The sequence below is a fragment of the Protopterus annectens genome, chromosome 13.part0 (genome assembly GCF_019279795.1).
Source record: "Protopterus annectens isolate FY-2018-M chromosome 13.part0, PAN1.0, whole genome shotgun sequence".
NCBI classification, from domain to species: Eukaryota; Metazoa; Chordata; order Ceratodontiformes; family Protopteridae; genus Protopterus; species Protopterus annectens.
In genome coordinates this window covers 214,571,625-214,599,288 of record NC_056747.1, presented here as the reverse complement: position 1 = coordinate 214,599,288, position 27,664 = coordinate 214,571,625, and the positions used below count along the sequence as shown (strand labels likewise).

Genomic DNA, 27,664 nt, shown 5'->3' with positions numbered 1-27,664 from the left:
AAATCTTGCTAATGATAAAACAGCCTTCTTGTTATGCAGATTATCTTTTCAGATCGGTAGCAGGTCTAATTAATGAGTCATTTAATAAATTTTAATGTCATGCTGTTAAAAATGTTCTACAAAGGTTAAATACAAAAAATTGTTGTTTATATGACTTTGTATGTCTGCACTAATATAAAAAAGTGTGGGTGTGGGAGGGGTTACAAAATAAATGACTTTTAGCATGAAGTGAGTCAAGGGACTGATCATGAAGACTGCCAAAATATTACTTGGTGATTCTACTTCTACAGGATTATTTTTCTAAAAATCTGGACCAATGATGATGCAAAGGTGCTGATTATAAAAACAATGTATTTTATTCATAATCATATGTACATTCATTCTGAATATTATTTGGGAGGATTTATTTCACTCTTGACTTAGTTTTAAAAAATAGGTAATGTGACTCTCACAGAGGGAGACTGCATTTGACAAATTAAGTAAATTGTTAGAAAAGTCAAAAGAACAGCATTTACTTTACAGAGATTGCACAATTAAAATCCATATGCAGTATACAGTATAATCACAATATTAGCAAATAAAGTACACATGTATTAGATATACCCAAAACAGTATTTTGTTTTTCTTTTGAGGAGAAGACAACATAACGGTAAGTCATAATGTTTAGGTTTTCTACACCTTCTGTATTTAATTTTCAGGCTGAATTATTTTAAGGCATGACTGTCTTCCATGCAATGAATCCATATAGGTCTTATTATAGCTAAGGTACTAGCGTTACACAATGTTTACTTTATATATATCACAATGCTCTTCATTATGATCAGTTTCATAAGGTCTGCAATCCTCAAACAGAAATTCCAGTGCTAATTAACACTTCTAAAATATGAATTGCTTAGGTGATATCTGTAATACACATACAGTATTCCATCAATCTAAAAATGGTAAACTCTCATGTGCTATTATTTATTTATTTCTGTATTTCTTGTACCGATATGTATTATGAGGTTAAGTGGTATAAACATATATGTCATTGTAAGAGCATAATTTTGTCACAGCAAAACAAATGCAGGAGTAAATATGCATCAGTCCCTAAGTGGGTTAGTGGGTTAATGGGTTAGTGACCACTTGTGACAGACCTGTCATTATGAAAAATCTTACAACTGTAGTGCCTCCCTTGGACAAGAAGTCAGTGCAACCTTGAATCATAATATTTAGAACAATTTCCAAGCAGTAGTAGGCTACCTCTAGCAATGAATGAGTTAACAAAATAATTGCGGCAGTTCCATTTAAATGTACAAATGGGTCATGTTTATTCATTATTAGCTCTGTCCTAGCTTACATATAACCCATGAAATAATCTCTAAGGCACATAAACTTGTCTGATGTAATTGGGATGCTTTGTTGGTCTTACAAAAGCCCCAGTGATTGCTAGCTTAGTATATACCTATGAAGCTATTAACCTATGAACCCACAAGATTGCATTAAGTAGAAGAAGGATATTCATTGTGTTGCTATGGATATTTTCAAAAAATGTTTACTCTTCCTAACAGATTTCAAGTAGTCCTTATTACATTTCCAAGGCTTATATAAGTTCACTGTTGATTTCATGTGGAAATGTAATAAGTGTGGCTGTACATTAAATGGCATCTTTCAAATACACTGTTGTGCCTTTTCTTTATTTGAGGATAGTGAAGAGAAAACTGACATTTTAGTACTGCTGGCCCTCAAAATTTCAGAATGAAGTTTCTGCACAGGTCCACGTAAAGTAAACATTTGCTGGGCATCTTGATTACGTATGAATGAAACATCATATCCTGTCAGTGGTGGTTTGGTGAGGACCAACTATAACTTGAAAATCAACTCTACTAAATGGTTTGTTTAGGTTATTTCTCTAGGTTAGTGACAAGGTGGGAGGTTGGCAAAATGGTTAAGGTGTTTACCTTACAGACACAAGGTGCACGGTTTGATTCTCACATGGGATAATTGGCTAGGCTTAAAATGGCCCACAAGAGCAGTTAGCCTAGTACTAATCTATGAAACTATGAATCACAGATCCTTTTCATTCATTTGGTCATTATCCCTTTCTTACTTTATCCTATTCAGGCTGAGGGGAGAGCTACAGCATACCCTGGCATGCAAAGCACCTATTGAAAATCTACCTGGACACAGGGTGAACATGCAGATGCCACACAGAAGGCACCCCAGAAAAGAGTCAAGAATCTATTTTGCTAGATTCTGTTCTGGTTTAAAGAGCATACCCAGAAAATGAGAGGGTTGGTTGAGGTGAGAAAGATTAAGTGTCCAATGACTACTGTTCTACTGAGGAGGCAAGGTTATCTGTTGCTTTTGTTATGACAATACATTAAAGTTAAGAAAAGTTAAATGCAAACTTCACTAATACCAACATGTTCCAGTAACCAGCTTCTTTTTAAATTAATAAATTTCACATACTAAGAGGAAAAAAGGCAACCTATTGGTACACCAAAATAAGGAAAAACTAAGGTGGCAATGTATGTATGTATTTTGTTTGTTTCTCTTATATTTGTTAACTTTTCTTCTGTTTATAATTTATAAGATTAATTAACATTTTCTAACTAGCTTGTCTTAGTCCAGATGCAAGTTTCAATACATTTTAAATTATGTTAACATTTTTGGACAAAAACTGGTACAGTATGCCCCAACTACAAGGGGTGAATTTATGCATATGCAAATTTTGAGTACTATGATTTTTGGACCTTCTGCTATGATTTTGATGGTCCACTGCTATGATTTTGAACTCTGAGAGGTTCAGAGGTATGTTTTAAATGATTACTTTATTTTTAGAGCACTACTTCTTTGCCCTAAAAAGCAAATAATTAAAGCACCCCTAGTAAAAGAAAATACGACCCCTACATAGCAGGTGCTCTATGAGGAATGATGCACCAGTTGACGTTATGTTCAAGTCACATCATTTTAAGTTTAAATGCTGCAAGGTCATGGACGTAGAGACCACTCAACATTCAAATATAAGCAAGGAAGGTACATGAAGGGAGTTTTTTTTTTATTTTCTCCCCCCCCCTCTCTCTCTCTCTATATATATATATATATATATATATATATATATATATATATATATATATATATATACATATATATTATAAAATCAGGGACATTGTACAGAATTCATGACAAAGACTGTGGAATGGCATGTAAAGTTCATTGTTATTACTGTTTTAAAAATGATAAGCCAGACACCTTTTGGCAATATTTTTGCCTTTGTGGTTTGTGTGGATAGTTGAGATGACAGGAATGGTGCAGTGATATAAGTGTTAATGCTGGTAGTGATCAACCAGATATTTTGATAATATTTTTGGCTTTTTGATTTTTGTGGACAGTTGAGATGAAAGAGAATGATGACATGATGATATAAGTGTTTTTATTATTTTTTAAAAAGTACTGGCAGTGATTAACTGGGTATTTTTGTAAGTATTTCTAGCTTTGTAATTTATGAGACTAGTTGAGGTCATTTAAGTGTTATTTTTATAATGAGCCAGCAGTGATCATTCAGATATTTTTGGCAATATTTCTCTGGCTTTGTGATTTGCTTGGAGTAATTTGATTGGAATATTTTAACAAGTGACAACTTGTTTGTGTGTACCACAGAGGTGAAATATTATTACATGGCCATCAGGCATTGAAGCTGTTACTGCTGGGTTGGGGGTTGGCTGGATGAAGGTAACTGACCCTCTTAACATTTGCTCAATTTAAACAGTTGCTATCTTACTTTGCAGGACTAGTATGCATTTTTAAGAACTAAGATGGACTACTTAACTGGACACCTGATACATACAGACAGAGTAGGCATAATTCCTGTGGCTGTTAATAGAGGAAAATGACTAGTTTCTTGCTGTTATTTGTTTATTGTTTTGGCTTTGCAATGCTAATATGATTATGTGAATCAACATGCGATATTTTAATGTGTTGCAGCCATTTCTTTGGAACAAAGGTAATATACGTTACATGGTCACCCTCGTTTATCACAGTCACATGTCTGAACTGTATGTAGAAATAACTGTGACTACTTGGTGGGGATTGTCTGGATGAAAGTAACTGACCATGTGTTGTGGCTTACTCTGTTTAAAAGTCATCTCTCAAAAAATAAGGGATAAATATTGTATGCATCACCAATCCTAACCCACATCAGGAAAACTGACCCAGACAAACTAGAATCTTGTTACAATAAGATTGCAAAATTTGCAAATAACTTACAGTGGTTAGAACTCCCTCAAGTAATCAGTTACCACTAACTAGTGCTCACCTTTAACATACTAAACAATCCCCACAAAACTTCAGCCCTAAACCAACTACTGAACCAATATTCAGCAAACCGTCCACTACGCTCATCTAACAAAACCCTGCTCTGCATATCCAAAGCCAACAATACTGCAGGGAAAGCTCTTCTCTCTCATACAATTGCTAGGAAATGGAATAACCTCCCCCAAAATATCTCTTCTGCATCATCTATGCTAGTGTTCTAAAAGTTACTTAAGTCACACCTCTTGCAATCCTGGCTCTGTCCTTGTATCACATAATGCTTTCCTGCTCTCCACCAATTTTTCCTACAGTCCTCTCTTCACTGCTCACTTTCTCTCTAATACTGTTGCCAAACACTGCCATATATGGCCTACTATGTGTAAATTGTTATATCATCTGTGATATATCTTTTGATAGCATTGGTAAAACTGGAGTTTTTCCCCCAATTTCTGCCATCCAGGGTCTGCTATGTTTAAATTATGTTTTCTTGGAAAAAACATTGTACATTTTATACTGATTGTAAGATTTTATTTCTTTTAATTGTAAAATTACCAGTGTACATATTATTTGATGTGGAGCTTTTCTCCCCGGGCCTCCACTGTAAATGGACCTCATCCAGTCGGATTTTCCCGGTAAACAAATGTAAAATAAAATAAATAAAATAAATGCATCACCAAATATCCAAATACTTCAGAACTTCTGGGGTTGTTGTCCCCCAGTCACCAAGGCTGTATAAGTGGATTTTGACATGGGCTTAGTAATTGCCAAAGCCATAAGCCCAACCTAGTCTAAAACTAGACCTGCTCAAAGGTGTATATGGAAGCTCTTTATACTGCTGTAAATGCATTGTAATTTTGCATGTTCAATAAAGAGCTTTTCTCCCCAGGCCTCCGCTGAAAAAGGACATGTGTCTAGTTGGACTTTCCAAGTAAACAAATGTAAAATAAAATGAATAAATAAATCGTTTGGGGAGCTGGGACAATGTCGTTATTTCTATAACTTTCCTCACAAACTATAGAGGCCACTGTATCTTGTGTTCAACTGGGAACAGTATGGTTATTATTTCTTTAACCTTCCTCACAAGCTTCAGAGGAGTGCATAGAAGGTCACTACAGCTTGTATAGGAGTACTGTACTGTCTCTAGAAGTAACAAGTTAGAAACACTTTTATAATTACTTTTTTTAATTTTCCCCACAGTCAAATGTTTGATGCATATAGAGGTGTCTATTTTTAGAGGGAGGGTAAATAAGCATGTTTTTCATATACGTCTGACAGCAAATATGTTATACCCTTCAGTTTTGTCTCAGTCTAACATCAGAAGGGGATACAAATGGTGGTTGTCTTTTGAGGTTAGAGGTGAGGGTGCATGTTGTATAAAATATGAAAGCTGTAGCTTGAAATACGAGTGTGGGTATCTTAATTGTAATCACAATTTAACACCAGAGGAAGCTACATAGAAAGTGACTAGTTTGAAGTGGGGAGGTACAAGGAAGGCACTATTCAAAAATATGATATATGTATCCTCACAATCTTTTTTCTTCTAATTTTATTGTGATTTAGTGTTTGTTCAGCTTTCAGCATTCAAAATTGCATACAACTTAATTTTGCATTTGAAAAAATAAGATTGAATCTATTTTACATATGCATGATTTTTGTTCAGACCACCACTGCTTCAAAAAGTTGGAAAAAATGTCTAAAATGCATCTCAGAAAATCTATAACACCATGGCTTCTGGGGCTCTAGTAGCCCCTTGTTTAATTTAGTTATTACAATGCAGTCTTGGATAGTTAGGATTTGTTGAAAGTATGCAGGAAAAAGCATAGTTGAAGACAAAGTCTGACTTTTTCCTCCTTAATCATGTTTTCATTCAGGTCATCATTAGATTGGGAATATTTTGCCTTTTAGGGGTCAGTTAGGATGTGCTGAAAGGAAGCAGGAAAAAACAAACTTGAAGATTAAGCCTAAATTTCTTTCTGTGAGCATACTTTTTGTTAAGGCAATCACTGGACAAAAAAAAAGTTTGTTAAAAAAATAACCTAAAATGTCTGGAGAGTACCTAGATCTCATGCCTACTGGGGGCCTAGTGCCTCCAGGCCCCCCAGAGAAATATGGTTATTTCCACTAAAATTATTACACTGTAGTCTTGGTTAGTTCAAATGTGCTGTAAGGATTCAGAAAAAAAAAACACAAAGAACAAAAATATGTTTTGTTCTTTGATAATGATTTTTTGTTCAGGTAATCACTGGAAAAAAAGGCTATTTAAACAAACTGTTAACCTGAAGAAACAATTGCATTAAGCCGTTGGTTTGGGGGCTTTTTGGCCCTCAAAAGCCATGGAGGTTGCTCTGAGGTGCATTTTACAGAGTGCAGTCTTGCTTAGACAGAACATGTTAATGAATAATTGTAGGAAAAAATGGAAAGTCAGGCAAACTAGGAAGAAAAAGGGAGAAAGAAAAAGTAAAAATGCACACAGGATACTCCTATGCAGAAAGCAGAAACAATCCAGGCCACAGGATAATCCACAACTTTAATCGACAACTTTATTCAGTTAAGCACTTTCATCCATCACAACATTTGGACATCATCAGAACTGAATAAACACAACATAAGACAGTTTAAATAAAAAGCCTATGATCATGTGACAAATAAAACCAATTACTACACATTAAATAAAATACAGTTCTGAAAGACATAACACATGTTGTTTGCAAGAATGTGACTAGAATATATAAATATATAGACACTCCTGCTGTGAATAGCAGTGATATAAAAAACTCAATTAACTAAATAAATTATAGTCTAGTGATACATGATTTTAAATTTAATTTAAAGAAATACCATAATTCAACCCCACTGGGGTGACTATATTTAAATGTAACTGCCACATAGCCTCCTTCATTTCATGTTTTGTTCTCTCAAGCCCTACCCAATACATACATACTTGGAGGTATTTTGTCTAAAATAGCATACTTAAATCTCACTGGATTAAGATGAATCAAACACAAAACTATGTTTGTAAAGGGAATTTGTCATATTATTCCAACTCATTTCATAAAAAATAAAGAAAAAAGATCTGGATAGTGTGTGTTGGCCAGGATTGGTTGTGTACAGGGGGGGTGCCATCGGGCTTTTCATCTAAGGTGTCAGTTTACCTAAGGCTGGCCATGTGTCATTGCCAGCTTTGCAAATTTTATTAATTATAACATATTAATTTTTAATATGTTAGGACAGTTCCTAACATGTAACTTCTGTATGGGTGCTGCAGTTTCTGTTTTTTATAACAATGTTGATTAGGTTATTCCTGTAATTTTCAGTGATTTACGAGAAAAAAAAAAACAAGTTTTATGACAGTTGGGGTGAAAATATGATGCTAAAGTAGGTATATTTTGCAAAATCAGGGAGAGTTGAAAGATATGGTTATTTCCTTGACAGTGTGACTTTTTAGGATGGTTTAATGATGAACATTTTTCTTTTTATAAATGCAAGTTGAAACAAAATAGAACTCTAAATATATACACTCCAGGTTTCGGCTTCAGATTTCAGACAGATTAAATGATGCAAGGGACTTTGTCACATCTTTATGTATTTCTGTTAATAAAACAGAAATAAATTTGACTAACTTAAAGCATACCTTTAACAGAGACACATCTGCTCTTTAAGCCAATATGAAATACCATCCTAAGAACTTTGCATGCATCTTTGATGACTAAAGAAGTTTTATCTCAATTTGAATGGGGTAGCTTTGTACGTGTGCAAAAAATACTTTGATGGCAGGCTCATGAGTATGTGAAATTAAAATTCTGCCAGAACTTTCATAAGTTTATAGGCAAATCCCTTGCAGGCCATTTTAAGCTTAGCCATTTCCTCTTTTTTGTGCTCAAATTAACATAGCCCATGTGATTAAAGATTGGCCTTACCCATCCCATGGTTGATAATTATATATTACTCCAAATGAGAATAACTGGGATCATACCATAGATAATTGGAGGGAACCCATGCATGAGGTAAAACATCTATGAGCTGCATCTATTCATTAGTGGTCCAGGGGCAGTCCCAAAGTAAATTTTCTGTTTCCCATCCATAGATCCAAGTTGAGCTTGAGTATGGACAGGGATGACATGTTTTATGTGGATGGGGAGTCTCTTCCAGAACTTTGGCATCTTCTACAAGATATAGCTGTCCCTCCAAACCATTCTAAGAGGCTTAGATCCCTAGACTGAGTGTTTCTGATGCTGTCTGACTTGTTGATGTGCAGTAATTCATCATTATTGGGTCAAAGTATGCCTTATATGCCAGGGAAAGGTTACCTCTTAGCAATCTGTAGAATACAGAGTATAGTCAGAATTAAGATGGCTGCCGTCCTATAAGCAGTGTAACTCTATAGCTCTGCTACTCTCAATAACTCAACAACCTTATCCCTTGAGAGAGAAGTAAAACCAGCGATTAATAACCTCTTTTCAGTACTAAGGTACCTACCTGATGTTATTTTTTGCATCCGGTTTTGGAAACAGAAGACCTTATCCGAAGGATTAACTCTGATCTTGTGTGCATTACCTACCTGCTGCCTGCTGTCCATGTGGCCTGGGGCTCTTGGGCCTACACTCATCTGAAAATAAGAGAGATAAAACGAGGAAAAATAAAAAAGGGAAATCTTGATATGTCACAAGAACCTGATTCCATGGAAACTCAAAGCACTAAAGCTAAATTCTCTGCTATTTCATCTCCAGAGAAAGATGTGACTCCTAAAAGGGCTAGAACTGCCAAGCAACAGGAAACTACAAAACCACCTGCTAAAGTGAAAATTGATCCTTCCAGCATGGAGGACTTAAAACTGGCCTTGCAGCCTATCCAAACAGCAATTCAAAGCTTCTCCCAGCAACTTAAAACTTTCAGTGAATCCATAGACAGAATACTCACTAGAATTGACAAAACAGAAGCAAAGGTCTTTGACGAGATTAAAATTGAACAACTACAGAAAGAGTAGAAATCTAATGCTTTAAATATTCTGGACATGCAACAGAAATTACTGGACCTTGAAGCTAGATCCAGGTGCAATAACATTATCCTAAGAGGCATACCGGAACATATAGACAATCTCACATTGCTTGAAAACATTTCTGCAATTTTTGCTATATTCCTGGATAAATCACCTCTCTCTGACCAGATAATAATTGAACGTGCCCATAGAGCCCTAAGACCATCATATGATAAAACTAAGCCGAGATCCATTTATGTGAAGCTACTTAACTATCAGCATGTAAGTAAACTATTAATAGCGACTCAAAACAAAAAGTTTATAGAATGGAATGGATCTAAACTATCTCTCTCATCTGATCTTCCTTCTCAGATTAGGATGGAACGACAAAAGCTTGCTCCTTTCTGCGCTTATTTAATTAAGAAACAAATAAGATTTCAGATGAGATATCCCAATACTTTGATTTTTTATCACCTAGGGTCCAAATTTTCTGCTCAAAACAGTAAGGAAGCTTCAGCGATCTTCTATCAAGCATTTAAAGAATGTCCGGAACCTGCTCTATAAAAGCATTAACTTACTTGAAGTATCTGGCGATGCCTGATCGCTAGTTGAAAAGAAAAGGGAAAAAAAGGGGAACGGTTTGTCTTGCTTCTGGTTCGTTTTGCTGCGGTGCAGAGTTGGGGTCATCTCAGTGCTTTGGGAGGCCGTTTTGTGGTCCTGCTCCCTCGTGCTGTTCCATGGGACTGCAGTTACAAATCTGAATTTCCACCATGTTGTTTGTTAGACAGAGGAACCTTGACCCCTGCATTTACCATGAGTCCTTTCGATTCTTAAAGTGGTAGTACTGTTATGTTTAATCCTTGATTGATTTGCAACAGATCTGTTCGTGTTTTAAGGCTCCATACATTAAAGAAGCTCTGCCTTGTCTAGAGACAATCAGCGGGATTTACCGATGTAACTTAACCATTAGTTGGATGGCAATCTCTTTTGGTTAGAGATGTTGTTGATAAGAAGGGCATAATTCATGTATGTTGCGCTCTATGAGTGGTATGTCACCTTTTCTTTAACTTCAGGCTTGTGTTATATGATACTTATATGAGGAGTATATTTAAATTATTGCCATCATAAAATAGAGCTTCTAGTCCTGTTTTACAAAAGCGCACTAAAGTAAGCTTCTTATTTTAAACGGCAAGCACTGGAAAAGCCGATGGATCAGTATGTAGCAATAAGCTTTGCAGCTGGCTCTTCGAGCCCCATTGATATTCCTGGCTGCTGCTCTTACATTAAGATCTTAAGGTTTAATCTAGCTCTTGCAGACCCTCTCCATAATGACCCATGCACATGGAACTAAGCTCATTGTTTAGTTGATTTGTATTGTTTATATTAACCAGTATAAGGTACAAGTCCACATACCTACACATCATATCATTCTTTGTGACAGTTGTTTATTATAGCCAATGGTACTCAGGGTACTTTTCACAATTTAATGGTGGAACTTTTGACAATTCTTCTGGGGTACACACAACTCGACTTTGTTGATGGTTAATATTTTTCATTATTCATAATTCAAAACATAATGGGGCAACTCTAATGGTTCTTTTAGGTCAGTTTGAGTTATTATCCTGCATAGATGATGTTGAGGGTGCCTTAATATGAGAGCACAGGTTTTAATTACTGATTGTTAGGATCAAGCTGCATATGCACCCCCTCTGTTTTCAGGAATTTTCAATCGAGTTACACAAATTTTTTTTTTAATATCTCAGGACTGTATAGTATTTACTTAAATAATATGCCTGTCTTACAAGGTTTATTTGATAAGTTAAGGGGATAGCTGCTTCTCCCCTTTAGATTCTAGTGGCAGTTGTATAACAACAGGATGTTTATAAAGTGTGCAACATTAAGCTAAATACTAATTAAGCCTGGTTTAATAACCACCTTATTTTATGCTAACTGTCACACTTATTGTTGATTAATCTTATGTTCTGAACAATAATATAGCTGAGTTTTGAGTGTGTTTTAGAACTGCTTGGGATTGATATGCATTTTAGATTCTGGTGTTATAGGAGTAATTTTCTGGGATTTAACAGTCTCTCCCTTTGGGTGAGACCAAAGAATTGCTGTAAAAGGCTATCATATTTTGCGTTATTCTTTAATATCCCAGCCCCTTCCGGGCTTAGGGGGTGGTGGCTAGGCACGGGATTAAAGCAGGAAGGGTTTTTTATACTTGCCCAAACCTTTTTGTTTCATTTTCTAAGAACGATAGATAGTAGTATATTCTCCATCTTTCACATTTCTTTTAATCTACTTAGGTTTGCATGTAAATGTTGGACATAGAATCGTGGAACATCAAAGGGTTACAAGCTTCCAATAAGAAAAAACTTTTTATGCATCTGACTCTTAAATCCACATCTAATATTGTTTTTGTCCAAGAAACCCATCTTCTTGATCACCAATGGGACCAGGACAGGGGGAGACCTTGGGTTAAGAAGATCATAGCTTCAGGGGCCAAATCTAACAGCGCAGGTGTTGCTATTATAATTAAAAATAAATTTATGTATGACATAGTAAAGTTTGACTCAGATACCAGTGGTAGGTGTTATTTTGTCACGACTTGCTCTTTCATTGACAAACCTGTTTTAATTATTAATATTTATTCCCCATGCTCAGGTCAACAAAACTTTATTATGCAGATTTATAACTTACTTGCACTATTTCCTAATCACTTTTACATTGTTGGGGGTGACTGGAACTCCGTACAGGACCCAAAAAACGATAGGACAAATACTAAGGCTAAATTCAATTCTTCTGCAACCCTGTCCTTATCAGAAATGAAGGATGATTTTAACCTTTTTGATCCATATATCTTTCTTAAAGCCACTCATAGAAATAACAAATTCACCTTTTTCTCTAACTGTGCTTTTTTCTGATTTCCTCCTCATTCAATAACCTGGATATTTCTTTTGCCTGTTACCCTAGAAGCCTCTCCAATCACTCAAGGATTTCTCTCTCTCTTCAATGGCAGGATACAAGATCCTCAAAGAACATAACTATTTGGTGGCGTGTAAACCCTAACCTTCTTAAGAAGGAAGAAATTCTCTCACAAGTTGAGTCTTATCTTGACCAATTTCTCCAATCCAGTAGCTCCTTGCAGACTCCTTTAGACTGCTCTTGGGCTGCAACCAAGGCTATGATCAGAGGTTTTCTTATAAATAAAGCCTCACATTATAAGAAACTATTCAACAAAAAGGAATTAGATATAACCGCTAAACTCCATAAGATAGAAACCGAAATCCAGCAAAAACACTCCCCTGAGTTGGAGAAACAAATGATTCTGTTACAAAAGGAACTTTTATCTTTGCAAGCGGAGGACCTTAACTTCCATGAGATTAAATCCTTAGCAAATTACTCGGATCTGGCTCAATTCTACTCTCAATCTCTCGCCAGAGTGGTAAACCTGAACAAAACATCTCCATTTATTTCCGAAATTTCATATCAGGGGAAGGGATATCAGAATACTACTGAGATTATTAGATTATTTGAATACTTATATTCCCAGCTGTACAGTCTTACTGAAAATTCCACTAATAAAGAAGAGTTACAGGTTTTTTTTAACAATTTAACCTTCCCTAAACTGACCGAGAATCAAAATAAATTTCTAGATCGAGAAATTTCTATGCAAGAAATTACTGTGGCTATTAATAGCCTTAAACCTAATAAATCACCTGGACCAGATGGATTTACAGCAGAATTTTATAAATCATTTACTTCCAAAATTTCTAAAGCATTGCTTCTTTTGTATTAAAATATTACACTATGGTTTTAAGGATATACACCTGAATGCCTCTAGAACTATCTTTATTCCAAAACATAACGCTGACCCCCAAAACCCCTGGCATTATAGACCCATTTCTATTGTTAATATTGATATGAAGATTTTGGCCACAATTCTAGCTAATAGACTGAAGGTAATTATCTCTTCTATTGTTTCACCAGAACAATCTGGTTTCATTATGGGCAGACAAACAATTGATCACACCCTGCCTTTGGAAGCTATGATTTCTCTCTCTTCTCTAAATAAAAGCCCCCTTTATGCTCTAGCTATTGATGCTTCCAAGGCCTTTGATCATATTAGCACTGAATTCCTATTCTATAGTCTCCCTTTTTACAACATACCAAATTCATTTATCAACACGATCAAAACCCTATATTCTAGTGTATACACTATTCTACAAATAAATAAACAGATATCTAACAGAATTAAAATTGCAAGGATGCCCCCTCTCCCCATTATTATTCAACCTTTACGTTGAACCATTATTCCTTTTAATCAAACAGAAAACATTCCATCACACACCTATTATCTTTAACACTAAACTTTATCTCTCTGCATATGCAGACGACTTAAACATTTACTTTACGCTCCCCAGATCTGACCCGATTAAAATCCTATCCTCCATTAGCACCTTCTCTAACCTGGCAAACTACAAACTCAATAGAGATAAATCATTAATTTTTCCGATAAATATTTATTCCCCATCCCCTAATATATTCTCTAATACAGGTATAAACATTAAACAGCAACTTTATTATCTTGGGATATCCTTCTCTCAGGGGAACTACGCTCAATATCAGGATAATATGGCTAAATGTTGGTTAATTGTCCAGGGTGACCTAGGCAGATGGGCCAAACTTAAGCTTCCTTTTTGGCCAAAACGGCAATCATTAAAATGAATATTCTTCCTAGATTTTTATATATATTTAATGCATCAATGAGTATTCTACATAACAAATTCTTTAAAAATATTATATCTCTTCTTTCAAAATTTGTCTGGGCCCCGAAATCTGTCAGAATTAGTTATTTGAAACTTACTTTCCCTAAGGAACAAGGAGACCTGACTTTAAAACATATTATGTGATAATCAATGGAAGTAGAATACTAAATGTTTCCTCCTACAATAAGGATCACTCTCCTTGGGCCCCTGCTTGGGTCATCCTATATAATAACTATGTCAAATCTTTAAACATAAACCCTGCAGCGCTCCCCTTCTTGAACAAAGAAAATTTGAGCAATCTTAAACTACTAAAAGGCATTACATTTAATATAAGGTCACTTCAAAACCTCTTCAGTTCCCTGAATATGCTTCATTCCTTTAATACCCTGCAACCACTACACCTCAACCCTAATCTAAGATTAAATGGGCACATGTTAAATCAGGAACAATGCCCCCTTCTCAAGAACACTTCTATTTCCGATCTCTTTCCTTTCAAACAACAGTCTCTTTCAGATTTAAGAACTAATTTGAATTTACCTAAAAAATATACAATCATATTAAGACAAGTCAGAGAATTAGTACATATTTACTTGGAAAATTCCTTGGTTTCTGATAAGGATATCTCAATATGCAAAACATTGTGGAACCTGTTTCTTAGTAAAAAAAAAATTATCTCAAATACTTACAAAGCTATTATGGCACTTAAAACGCATAATGAGCTCATTTTTTTCCAATTCTTGGCTAAAACTTAATCCCTCTATTACCCATAATCAGATCTCTAAGGCCATAAGAATTAGTTCCAGACTCATACCCTTAAAAAACTTAAATATACTCAGCTCATGATAATGAATAATGCGTATCTTACTCCTGACATACTTAATAAAATATATCCCAACTACCCCTCTCAATGTCAGTTTTGCCTTTATCAAACTGATGATTTATTACATGTTTTCTGGAGTTGCAAATGCTCATATAAGTTATGGTGTGCTTTGAGAGTTTTACTGGAGAAAATTGGATACAAAAAGTCTACTCTTTCTTGGGAATTTACTATTCTACATATCCCACCTCCAGGTTTATCCGAGCAGAATTATAGATTACTGGTCTCTATTTTTATGCTAATTAAATATTATATTTCTTTGAATTGGAAAAATAGGCATTTACTATCATGGGAAGGGTTTAAAGACTCTAGCTATTAAGCACCTCAAAGCACATAAATATTTACTTCACAACATGAATCACAAACCATTTCTCAAAGAATTTTGAAGAATACTTTTCAAACTTATTTTAATATGATTACATGTTCGTTTAGGTAATACCAATTGCTATTTTGTTTTCTTTCTCTTTATTTATAGGTGGGCATTGTATAAATGTACATATTTTTTATGTTTTGTCCTTCTGTTTATTTTACATATTGTTATAGTTTGATCTTTATTACTTGCATTGGTGTTATTATGGAAAAAACAATACAGAGAATTTAAAAAAAAAGAATACAGAGTATAGTGACAGGGCTTTGAGTCAATCCATGTAGGACATATTCTTTATGTCTTACTGCAGTATCTCTGTTGGTGTTCAACTTGTTGCATGTTTCTGGACAGATATATGCCAAAGGGGGCATTATATAAAATGACTGATCAAAAGGGGACAATGACATCACAAGAGCTAGACACAATCCCTTTGTTTATGAGCTGTGCAATATAGAAAGACATTCTTACAAAAACGGACACATGTTGGTCAAATGTTAGGTCATTTTTCGCATAGGTTCTCAAATCCTGAACAGCTGGGTTAACTCTTAGGAGTGTGTTGTCAATGTGGTAGTTCCCTGGGGTAAATGACTTTCCAAAGATACAATAATGCATTTACTGTCATTTAGCTTCAGTCCATGGTTTTGGCATGAGTTATTTATTTGGGGCAAACCTTACTGAAAGATGGCTAAGTTACTTTGGGATTCAATGGCAGTACCTAGCATGCAGTTATCTGAAAACGTAGTCAGCCAGGACCCTTTGGTTTTGACTTTTACTTCAGAAAAGTAGATGCCAGCACAGTACACTGGGGGGCCCCACTGATGACCAGTCTCTTTGTGGAGGTAACTTCCCTTATTTTGATTTTCTGCATACTATCTGTAAGCCATTTGGCTCCATCAAGTGGTATAGGGGTTTATTCTGTTAATTTATCTTTTCTACTATGCCTTAGTGGGAAAATGTGTCACAAGCTTTGGTCTGGTCAAGGTATGTAGTCAGTACCATTTTGCCTTCATTCATTGCTGTAGTAACCTTTTCAAAAAAATCTACCAGATTGATTAAGCATGACGTGCCCTTGATGAATCCAAACTGAGATGGCTCCAGTGTTTGTAGGTTCTCTCTCCTGATTGATTAGTTCCTTGACAAGTCCTTCCATGGCTTTGCATATGAGGCTAGTTAGACTTACGGGTCTTTAACTGCCTAGGTCTGGGAAGGTAATCCCTTATGAAAGGGAATGACTGTGGCTGCTCCCAGTTTACTTAGTATAAACCCTGTTTGGAGGTAGAGGCTTAATGATGTTAATAGAGGTACGGCTAAATTGTGCTTCATGCTATTTACGATGCATCCAGGGATATTGTCAGAACCCACTGGAGCAGTATTATTAGCTTTTGGTAGAACTTTTAGGACTTGGTCTTGCCTGATAGCTAGAGGCTGTTTATTTAAATTGTAGTATAAAATCGGCCACTTTCTTGTCCTTAGGCATGCGTATTGTATAGATGTAATCAAATACTGTAACTTCTACTGAAATTCACTATATAGCTTACTGCTTTAGGCTTTCTATTGGATTCCAAAGGAATAGTATTACTTTAGTTATATTAATTATATTAACTTATTCTGCTTCTAAATTCACTATGTATATCTAATCTGTGTTGTTTTACTAGACCGGCAATAAAATATCAACAATATTCTTAATATTTAAAATACATTATTCTGCACAGATTTTATTACATCTGAAAATGGGACAGCAAAGGACTGCTGGTATAGTTTTATGTGAGGAGGGTCTGTGCTCTCCCAGATGTAAATATATAGATAAAGAATTATGGTAGACAGAGCTAGTACCAGAAAAAGACAGTCAGGATTCTTACAGGTCACAAGCTGAGAGAGATTTTGACATCCTCAGAATAGGTATTTTCCCAGGATATATAACATATGAGCGAATCGCACAAATTGTGAGCGCTCATAATATCGAACGTACCGGTCCTCAAAGTGCTTTTTCTGAGATCGTGGTACAGTGAAGAATGGAATATTTGCCCTTTATCACTGTAGTGCAATCTTGGAGTTGGAATATATATTTAGCGGGGGGTGTGGGGGGCACAGCCCTCCACAATAGGAAGTTCAAGGTCCAGTCCATTCGATATTATGAGGGTTCGCAATTTGTGAGATTCACTCATATGATACAGATCCATTTTCCCAGCCATGATACTTTGCACAAAAATGTAAATTCTTCTGCAAAAAGTCTTTGTTATGATTTATGCAACAGCATGTGCAAAGATGTTAAATAAAAATGTTAGATAAAAAAAAAACTGTTTTTGAGGTGCCATCTTGAATCCCTTGTGCTATAGATAGTCTGTAAATGAAATCTGCTTTTGAAAATTACATGATTCTTTTCTTCATGTCATTACATTGAACTCTAGATTATGTGGTTATCATCCCATGACACAGAACTGCATTAATATAAATAGTTGACGAGTACATGTTTACATGCTTACGTGTGTCCAATTTCATGTGCGATAGTGAACGCTGTTGCTAGGCCAATATCCTCATTAATGCTACAGCTTCGTTCTGGTTCACACATTCCTCCCACTGGGGCAAGACCTGCAAGAAGAAATAGAGAATTAAATCATTCCAAAACAGACTAATTATATTTTCTCAGCATTGCTATTTTCAAGAGAACTACACCACTATAGAGATTAGATATGTTTTCAAAGCAAACAGGTACTGCAGACTTCAGGTAAAGGTATAATATTTATACTTTCCTGACCCTTTATGAATCAAAATGTTTTCTACTTCCAGCTTGCTAAAGGCTTGATCTAAACGTTGTACATTCTGTTTAACTCCGTTAATATTGTATATTGTATATATTCACTATACTGAATTAAGTAATTTGCACTGTAGGTAATTCAGAGGTGAATCTGCCATTTGTGGTACTGGCAGGACATAAAGATTAGTCCCATTTCATCATATTTCTTTGATTATCAGAATGTGTTACGAGTAGTTTGAAGTGTGGGCCACTGTCTTTTCAAATGGTAGGCAAAAACACGCATAAAACTGTTTTTAGTCATACTCATTCTCTTTGTATGTTTAATAGTATATTACAGGATGCAGAAGATTCATATACTACCCTTGTCGGGCTTTGGATAACTGATTGAATGAAACAATGGAGCATACTTATCACAAACATGGATATTTTAAGGAAATACTGCTGACATGAAAAACACCTCATAATTGATAATATCTTAAAAAAGTCAAAGAAATGCCCTGTTGCAGTTAAAATCCAACTTTTTATGTTATGTTAGTAGTTCTAAAAGAACAGCATTTAAAGTCAGTTTAGTAAAGACTGCAGTTCAGGCCATATAATGGGCAGACAATGGCATGTATGTCAGTAATTATACAGCAGAAAGAAACATTTAACAGCACTGATGTTGTTATTGGCTGTGTACTGAAATCGAGCATGATGTGACAGAATGTTTAATTTACTAGTTTGCATGAAGCTTCCCAAATTTATGGAGAAAAGACCTGTGAAGATAAGGATTATTTAAGCATTAAAGCTTAGGAAAGGGGAGAATAAGAAACAGAGATTAATTCCAGTCATCTGCATTACATTTGCAACAATCCAATGATTCCATTATTAGCACTTTTCAAATGTGTCCCTCCTAACTAATAGATATGTCATAAAGAGATGACATCCACTATAAACCCACTGTACAAGAGTGAGACTAGGAGGGACCAGTCAAACTCTTATCTCATCAGCTTATTTTCAGTTTTAGGCAAGATAGTGGACTTTTGCAGAAGGAATGGGTTTCTAGAACTTGACTAACATGATTTGGATGTGGTACCACACACGATACATTGATGGACATCACTGCAGCTAATGGTTGGGGAATATTTGATGTAGTAGGTGTCAACGTGTAAAACAAACGTGTAGAGCACTATTTGTGGTTGCAGAAGTGACAGTTAAAAAGTAAAGTGAAATCGTAATATTTCATAGAATTTATAGAATGAGATCTTTAATGAGGCAATTTTATTCGCATGTGTGAGGGGATGTCAGAAACTCAGGGATGAAAAAAATCTGAGAGATGAAATGCAACAATTGCGGAATGGTAACTGCATGGAATGCTAGTTACTTACAGTGAAGAAATGAATACGTTATTTCCTTCTTTTATTACCTTGTCATATGTTTGTATCTATGTGCAAACTCTAGCTTGCAATAAATCAGTTACATATCTAAATAGTCAAATGTGCCAGACTAAATAAATCAGAGATAAATGGAAATATTAATGTATATTACAGATCCTACACAACAGCCAAGATCTCAAAGAATATTGTTTACTCAAAATATGCCTTCACTGAATGAAATCACTACAGTTAAAGTTTGGCCTTTTCTTGGGGTGAAACAATCTCAAAACTGATTATATTAAGTTTGAGGATAAAAAGAACAAAGCTCTATGGGTCATGTGTGGGCTTATCCCACAGAAAGCACCCCTGTTGAAACATGAGCTGATCACTTTGCTGTCATTAAAGTCACTTTTAATAAACCTGGTGTTTATGAAATGCACAGATGCAAGTTAATGCCCTGAGCACATAAGGACATCTTGTTTTTTTACATATTTCCTGATTACAGCATCACTAAAGACTCATATTCTTAACTTGTCATGCTGTTTCCATGTTTTGTAAATAAATCAATATGCGTTCCAGTTTTTTGAAAGCTTATAATCATACTGTCTCTCCACCAGCACCAGCCATTTCTTAGCCATTTTTCTACATTGTGCTTTATATTCTTTTTCATTTAAAAAGGAACACGTAGTCTAGATATCTACGTTTCTCTACAAAGGAATTCAAATTTATGATTTGCTTCTTTATACCACCTCATGGTATCTGACATTTCATAGCAAAGGGCTCTGGATGGCTGGGGTTTCAAAAATGAAGTATTATTAGATATTTGTGTTGGTTAAGTCACTACCTTCTTTTATTTCTTGTTTTATTGTTAGTTAAATAACCAGTTAAGCCCCTAAATACAGCATACACTTTTGTGGGGTGTCCGAGTTTCCAAGTGGACATTAAAAAAAAATCACACAAAGAACTTTGGGATTGAGCTTTGCTATCTGCTTATAATCTTAGCCTTTTATGCTAGACTAATGCTCAAACACTCTGTGCTTAACTACCTTATGCAAATACCCCCCCCCCAGCAATGCTTATAACTTGTTGTATGATATATGAGTATATTAATGTATCCACAGTTACTGTCTCAGAGTTCCTGTTCTGGTTTGACATCACTTGTACACCATGACTGATGAAAATCTGACCTTAGATTCATGCACCACAAATATATTTTTGTGCACTTGGTTTTTGCCCTAAAATAAAGAAACATTTTGAATTGTTCATAATTAAAAAAAAAACACTACAAACAATTTCTTCACTGAAAAAATACAGTCCTCGACAATGTTGCTAATAAAGATACTAGATATAATTCATATTTAACAATTTACTGCTTCTTAATTCTGTGCTGTATCACCCGGCTTCAAGGAGTCTCTGCTTCTGGCTTTAAATATTACTCAATTAGTATTCTAATGTGCTAAATTTTTAAATTACTGCTTTGAGCCACAAAGCAATATCTACCAGCTTAAACTGATATTTTGTTATCTCGTTTGTGTTCTGTAAGTAGATTCAAACTAAAAAGACAATCTCAACCAGGCCAAGGTGTACATTAGAGTATTTGTTAAACAATTTGTGCATGAGCAGCAAAATTTCAATTCTGATCTGTTAGGACCCCCTGAAAGCAATCTTTCTGTCAGCAACTTGTCAACAAAAATGTACATCGCTGCTGTAAAAGTTCCAATAAAGGCAACGTGTCTTATGAAAGTCAAGTATATTAAGTGATCAGACTGAAAGAATGATGTGGTCTGGTGACCTCACACACACACACACACACACACACACACACACACACACACACACACACGTCTTTACCACAACCACATCACTGTTATTATATGTTACAAGCCCTGGGCACACTTACTGTTTGGGATATGTCCAAGTTAGTGAAACAGTCTGACCAGGTCACACTTCTAGTAATGATCAGTCTGTTTACTTGTTAGTAAGCATGTTGTAAGTTCAGTATTAGATGTTTGTAAAACAGCAAAGCATAGTTGGACAGATTAATGAAGCACCATAGCAATACAAGTAGCTATTAAAACTCAATCTAAAAACCACAAGGGGAAAATGACTCATACAAATAGTAACCTCTCAAAACCTTACATGCAAGTGGACATAAAACCAAAAGTGAAACACCCTCCATGAAACATTATTGTACTGCAGTAGCACAAAACATAAACAGACAACAAAATGTATCCTAAACCAACACCTTCTACCTGTTTTACCCCGCAGAATACATTTTTTTTTCAATATTCAACTGGACGTATAAGAGAATTTAAGTACCTTTATCTGCCCTTTTTTTAAGAAAAATACAGTATTTAATTTGATTTAAACAGTGTTTAAGGAATATTAACTCAAGTGGCAGTTATTCTGCTCTTTAGTAACTTGAACTGAAGCTAGTGTGTTATTTGCTAGTAATTACAGGTGTGGGGGTAGCCACTTTCTTTGATTTCCTGTCCTTGCCTTTTTAAGTGGTGCATTGTGAAATTTTTATTGCTTAAAAACCTCAGCTTTGGCCAGCTAAGAACTTGGTTATATTCAACTGGATGTATAAGAGAATTTAAGTACCTTTATCTGCACTTTTTTTTAAAAAAAATACAGTATTTGATTTAAACTGTGTTGAAGGAATATTTAACTCAAGTGGCAGTTATTCTGCTCTTTAGTAACTTGAACTGAAGCTAGTGTATTATTTGCTAGTAATTACAGGTGTGGGAGTAGCCACATTCTTTGATTTCCTGTTCTTGCCTTTTTAAGTGGTGCATTGTGAAATTTTTATTGCTTAAAAACCTCAGCTTTGGCCAGCTAAGAACTTGATTATATTCAACTGGATGTATAAGAGAATTTAAGTACCTTTATCTGCACTTTTTAAAAAAAAAATACAGTATTTAATTTGATTTAAACTGTGTTGAAGGAATATTTAACTCAAGTGGCAGTTATTCTGCTCTTTAGTAACTTGAACTGAAGCTAGTGTGTTATTTGCTAGTAATTACAGGTGTGGGGGTAGCCACATTCTTTGATTTCCTGTCCTTGCCTTTTTAAGTGGGGCATTGTGAAATGTTTATTGCTTAAAAACCTCAGCTTTGGCCAGCTAAAAACTTGGTTATATTCAACTGGACGTATAAGAGAATTTAAGTACCTTTATCTGCACTTTTTTTAAAAAAATACAGTATTTCATTTGATTTAAACTGTGTTGAAGGAATATTTAACTCAAGTGGCAGTTATTCTGCTCTTTAGTAACTTGAACTGAAGCTAGTGTGTTATTTGCTAGTAATTACAGGTGTGGGAGTAGCCACATTCTTTGATTTCCTGTCCTTGCCTTCTTAAGTGGTGCATTGTGAAATTTTTATTGGTTTAAAACCTCAGCTTTGGCCAGCTAAGAACTTGGTTATATTCAACTGGATGTATAGAGAATTTAAGTACCTTTATCTGCACTTTTTTAAAAAAAAATACAGTATTTAATTTGATTTAAACTGTGATGAAGGAATATTTAACTCAAGTGGCAGTTAATCTGCTCTTCAGTAACTTGAACTGAAGCTAGTGTGTTATTTGCTAGTAATTACAGGTGTGGGGGTAGCCACATTCTTTGATTTCCTGTTCTTGCCTTTAAAGTGGTGCATTGTGAAATATTTACTGCTTAAAAACCTCAGCTTTGGCCGGCTAATAACTTGGTTATATTCAACTGGACGTATAAGACAATTTAAGTACCTTTAACTACACTTTTTAAAAAAAAAATACAGTATTTAATTTGATTTAAACTGTGTTGAAGGAATATTTAACTCAAGTGGCAGTTAATCTGCTCTTCAGTAACTTGAACTGAAGCTAGTGTGTAATTTGCTAGTAATTACAGGTGTGGGGGTAGCCACATTCTTTGATTTCCTGTCCTTGCCTTTTTAAGTGGTGCATTGTGAAATTTTTATTGCTTAAAAACCTCAGCTTTGGCCAGCTAAGAACTTCGTTATATTCAACTGGACGTATAAGAGAATTTAAGTACCTTTATCTGCACTTTTTAAAAAAAAAAATACAGTATTTAATTTGATTTAAACTGTGTTGAAGGAATATTTAACTCAAGTGGCAGTTATTCTACTCTTTAGTAACTTGAACTGAAGCTAGTGTGTTATTTGCTAGTAATTACAGGTGTGGGGGTACCACATTCTTTGATTTCCTGTCCTTGCCTTTTTAAGTGGTGCATTGTGAAATTTTTATTGCTTAAAAACCTCAGCTTTGGCCAGCTAAGACTTGGTTATATACAACTGGACGTATAAGAGAATTTAAGTACCTTTATCTGCACTTTTTTTAAAAAAAACACAGTATTTCATTTGATTTAAACTGTGTTGAAGGAATATTTAACTCAAGTGGCAGTTATTCTGCTCTTTAGTAACTTGAACTGAAGCTAGTGTTTTATTTGCTAGTAATTACAGGTGTGGGGGTAGCCACATTCTTTGATTTCCTGTCCTTGCCTTTTTAAGCGGTGCATTGTGAAATTTTTATTGCTTAAAAACCTCAGCTTTGGCCAGCTAAGAACTTGGTTATATTCAACTGGACATATAAGAGAATTTAAGTACCTTTATCTGCACTTTTTTAAAAAAAAAATACAGTATTTAATTTGATTTAAACTGTGTTGAAGGAATATTTAACTCAAGTGGCAGTTATTCTGCTCTTTAGTAACTTGAACTGAAGCTAGTATGTTATTTGCTAGTAATTACAGGTGTGGGGATAGCCACATTCTTTGATTTCCTGTCCTTGCCTTTTTAAGTGGTGCATTGTGAAATTTTTATTGCTTAAAAACCTCAGCTTTGGCCAGCTAAGAACTTGGTTATATTCAACTGGACGTATAAGAGAATTTAAGTACCTTTATCTGCACTTTTTTTTAAAAAAACACAGTATTTCATTTGATTTAAACTGTGTTGAAGGAATATTTAACTCAAGTGGCAGTTATTCTGCTCTTTAGTTACTTGAACTGAAGCTAGTGTGTTATTTGCTAGTAATTACAGGTGTGGGGGTAGCCACATTCTTTGATTTCCTGGCCTTGCCTTTTTAAGTGGTGCATTGTGAAATTTTTATTGCTTAAAAACCTCATCTTTGGCCAGCTAAGAACTTGGTTATATTCAACTGGACGTATAAGAGAATTTAAGTACCTTTATCTGCACTTTTTAAAAAAAAACACAGTATTTCATTTGATTTAAACTGTGTTGAAGGAATATTTAACTCAAGTGGCAGTTATTCTGGTCTTTAGTAAGTTGAACTGAAGCTAGTGTGTTATTTGCTAGTAATTACAGGTGTGGGGGTAGCCACATTCTTTGATTTCCTGTCCGTGCCTTTTTAAGTGGTGCATTGTGAAATTTTTATTGCTTAAAAACCTCAGCTTTGGCCAGCTAAGAACTTGGTTATATTCAACTGGACGTATAAGAGAATTTAAGTACCTTTATCTGCACTTTTTTAAAAAAAATACAGTATTTAATTTGATTTAAACTGTGTTGAAGGAATATTTAACTCAAGTGGCAGTTATTCTGCTCTTCAGTTTTTCCCACCCACCCTCCCTGTTTTTGTTTTGGTGTTAATCTTCATGGCCTTGAAACTGCCCGCCCCTCAGCCTGCCTCTGGGCCCATCTCATTTGCTTACTCAACTGAGTGCAGTGAGATCATATTCTGATTTCAGGCACTCCTAATGTGTACAAAGAGAGCATCTGGGAAACAGACAAAAAAAAAATTTAGCTTATTTCCTGCCTTTCCTGTTAAGTGGTATAGACTATTTGTAGGCTTCTGAGCCCCCAAGCCCTTCTGTGTTTGAAGGAAGCCTTCTAGCTTGTTTTTTTTTTCTTATAACTAGCCAGTTTTCTAGTTTCAGCACTCAAATCTGTTTCTTTGATCTCAGCACTTGTTCAGATAAAAAAAAAAAAAAATTATCTGCTTTTACTGTACTTGTGTTTCTACCTACTTCATTTTACTTTTGCATCATCTTAAAAATACTCAGTTGTATTTATTACTGCTTGGTGTAACTCATTCTAAGCATTTTGGTTTAAACACTTGGGCTTCGGACCAGTTGTTTTGCACTGATAGGGTTTGTGGTCTGCACTGTTGTGGCAGAACAGGTAGCTTACATCCTTCTAGGTTGGGAACTGCTGATTGAGGGCTCAGTGTCTGTTATTCTAAAAGTGTATTAATTCTGGTTTAAGCACTTGGGCTTTCAGGCCATTTATTTTACATTAATAGGGTTCGTGGTCTGCACTCTTGTGGGAGGAGAGGCTGGACTCTGCCCTTCTGAGCTGGGAATTTCTGGTTAAAGGCTTATAGTGCATGCATATCTGATCTGCTTCTTACCGAAGTTGGTGCGCCTTGTTTGCTGTGGCATAGACTGGATTCGGGCCTGCTGGATCTAGCTTTGTTTGTGTAACTTGAGCACTAATCCAGACATTCTCTAAAGTATTCAATTGTATTTTTTACTGCTTGGTTGTAACTTGATTAAAGTGTAGCTATCATTCTATGTCTTTTGGATTAAGCACTTGGGCTTCAGACCAGTTGTTTTACATTAGGAAGGTTTGTGGCAAGCACTGTGATGGCAGGACAGGTAGCTTTCATCCTTCTAAGTTGGGAACTGCTGATTGAGAGCCCAGTGTCCAAGGGTATTAGTTCTGGTTTAGGCACTTGGGCTTCAGGCCAGTTATTTTACATTAAAAAGGTTCGTGGTCTGCACTCTTGTGGGAGAAGAGGCTGGACTCTGCCCTTCTGAGCTGGGAATTTCTGGTTAAAGGTTTATAGTGCCTGAATATTTGAACTGTATCTTACTGAAATTGGTACACCTTGTTTGCTCTAGCATAGACTAGATCCAGGCCTGCTGAATCTAGCTTTGTTTATATGCTTGTTGTTTGTTTGCTTGTTATTTCCCTGGAAGCTAATTCCACCTAATACGCAGCTTCTCAGCTTCTGTGGATCACTAGTGATATCTGCATTGCTTACTGTACTAGTTCCTTGTTTCACTTGAAAGAAAGTTACTGTTTGTCATTTTTGCATTTAGTTACTTGTAACACATTGCACTCAAGTTACCTGGCACTTGCTCACTAAAGCAATTATATAAGTCAGCACTAAAAATTAAAAGCACTACACCCTCACTCCCCACTGGCCCTTGTTTTCAATTATTAAGGAATTCCCAATATTATTCTAGCATGTCCAAAGGTCAGTTGTCAATCTCCTCTCTGGTCCAGCTGGTGAATCTGGGAATCTTGAGGCAATGTTATAACTGCCTCATGTACACAGACAACCCTCTCCTCCTCCCACATAACACAAATACTTGAGAGATGCAGCTATTTAGCCAAACTGGAGGCTGAGCTCTCTCAACTCAGGACTGGCAAGATCAGACAGGAGGAGAAGGCAACTACACACACCACAAAACCAGCCTCACATAATGCTACCACACCACTGAATCAAACACATAAACACACAAAGACATACTCGGAGGCTCTGAGTAAAAATTTACCTAAACAGCAGAGGCCTCCAAAGCAGACACCCAAACAACTGCTACCTCAAGACACCACACAAGCAACACATAAACCACAAAAGCAGTGTGCAAAGCAGTCACAGCCCTTAAGGCCAAATACAACACCAAACATACTTGTCATAGGTGACTCCATAGTCAGACACACTGGCGTCCCACTCACCAGGCTGAACAAGGAGAGGGTCACAGTAAGCTGCCTATCGGGCTAGAATCCGCCACATAACACAAGCACTCTGGTCACTCCATGGCAAGTACAAATATGACACAGTCATTGTCCATGCTGGTGTGAACGACCTGAGACGTACCTCCCTGGACTACATGAAAAGAGACATAGAGGAGCTCTCTGATTATGTAGCCCAGGCAGGTATGACCCTGACCCTGAGCAGTATCCTTCCTTCACCAAGAATGATGCCACAATATAGAGACAAGATGATCAGCTTTAACAATTGGCTTAATGTCTGGTGTCATTCAAAGGGGATCCAGTGTCTGTCTGCCTGGGATGACATGCTTGACAAGCCACACTGCTTCACAAGGGACGGCTTGCACCTGTCACCCCTGGGATTCCGGATATTGGCTAAGGCTCTTGCCACCCCCATAGTGCCTTTTTTAGGCAAGGCTCAAATTCTAAACCTACCACCCTAGAAAACAAAAATGGGAAGAAACTTAGGGTAATGCTGCTCAATGCCAGAAGTCTAACTCTCAAAATGCACGCACTCGAGGCCCTTCTCAGTATGGAGAACATCGA

The 27,664-nt window shown here is 35.8% G+C and overlaps 1 protein-coding gene across 1 annotated transcript in view; it reads right to left on the bottom strand.

The window, feature by feature from the left end:
* The window catches only part of LOC122787163 (A disintegrin and metalloproteinase with thrombospondin motifs 10-like), a 1,217,364-nt gene that overhangs the window by 463,821 nt on the left and 725,879 nt on the right, over positions 1-27,664 (bottom strand). The window contains exon 9 of the mRNA XM_044053741.1: positions 17,768-17,873. Coding sequence (XP_043909676.1) covers positions 17,768-17,873 — 106 coding nt within the window. The remainder of the gene's footprint in view (positions 1-17,767; positions 17,874-27,664) is intronic.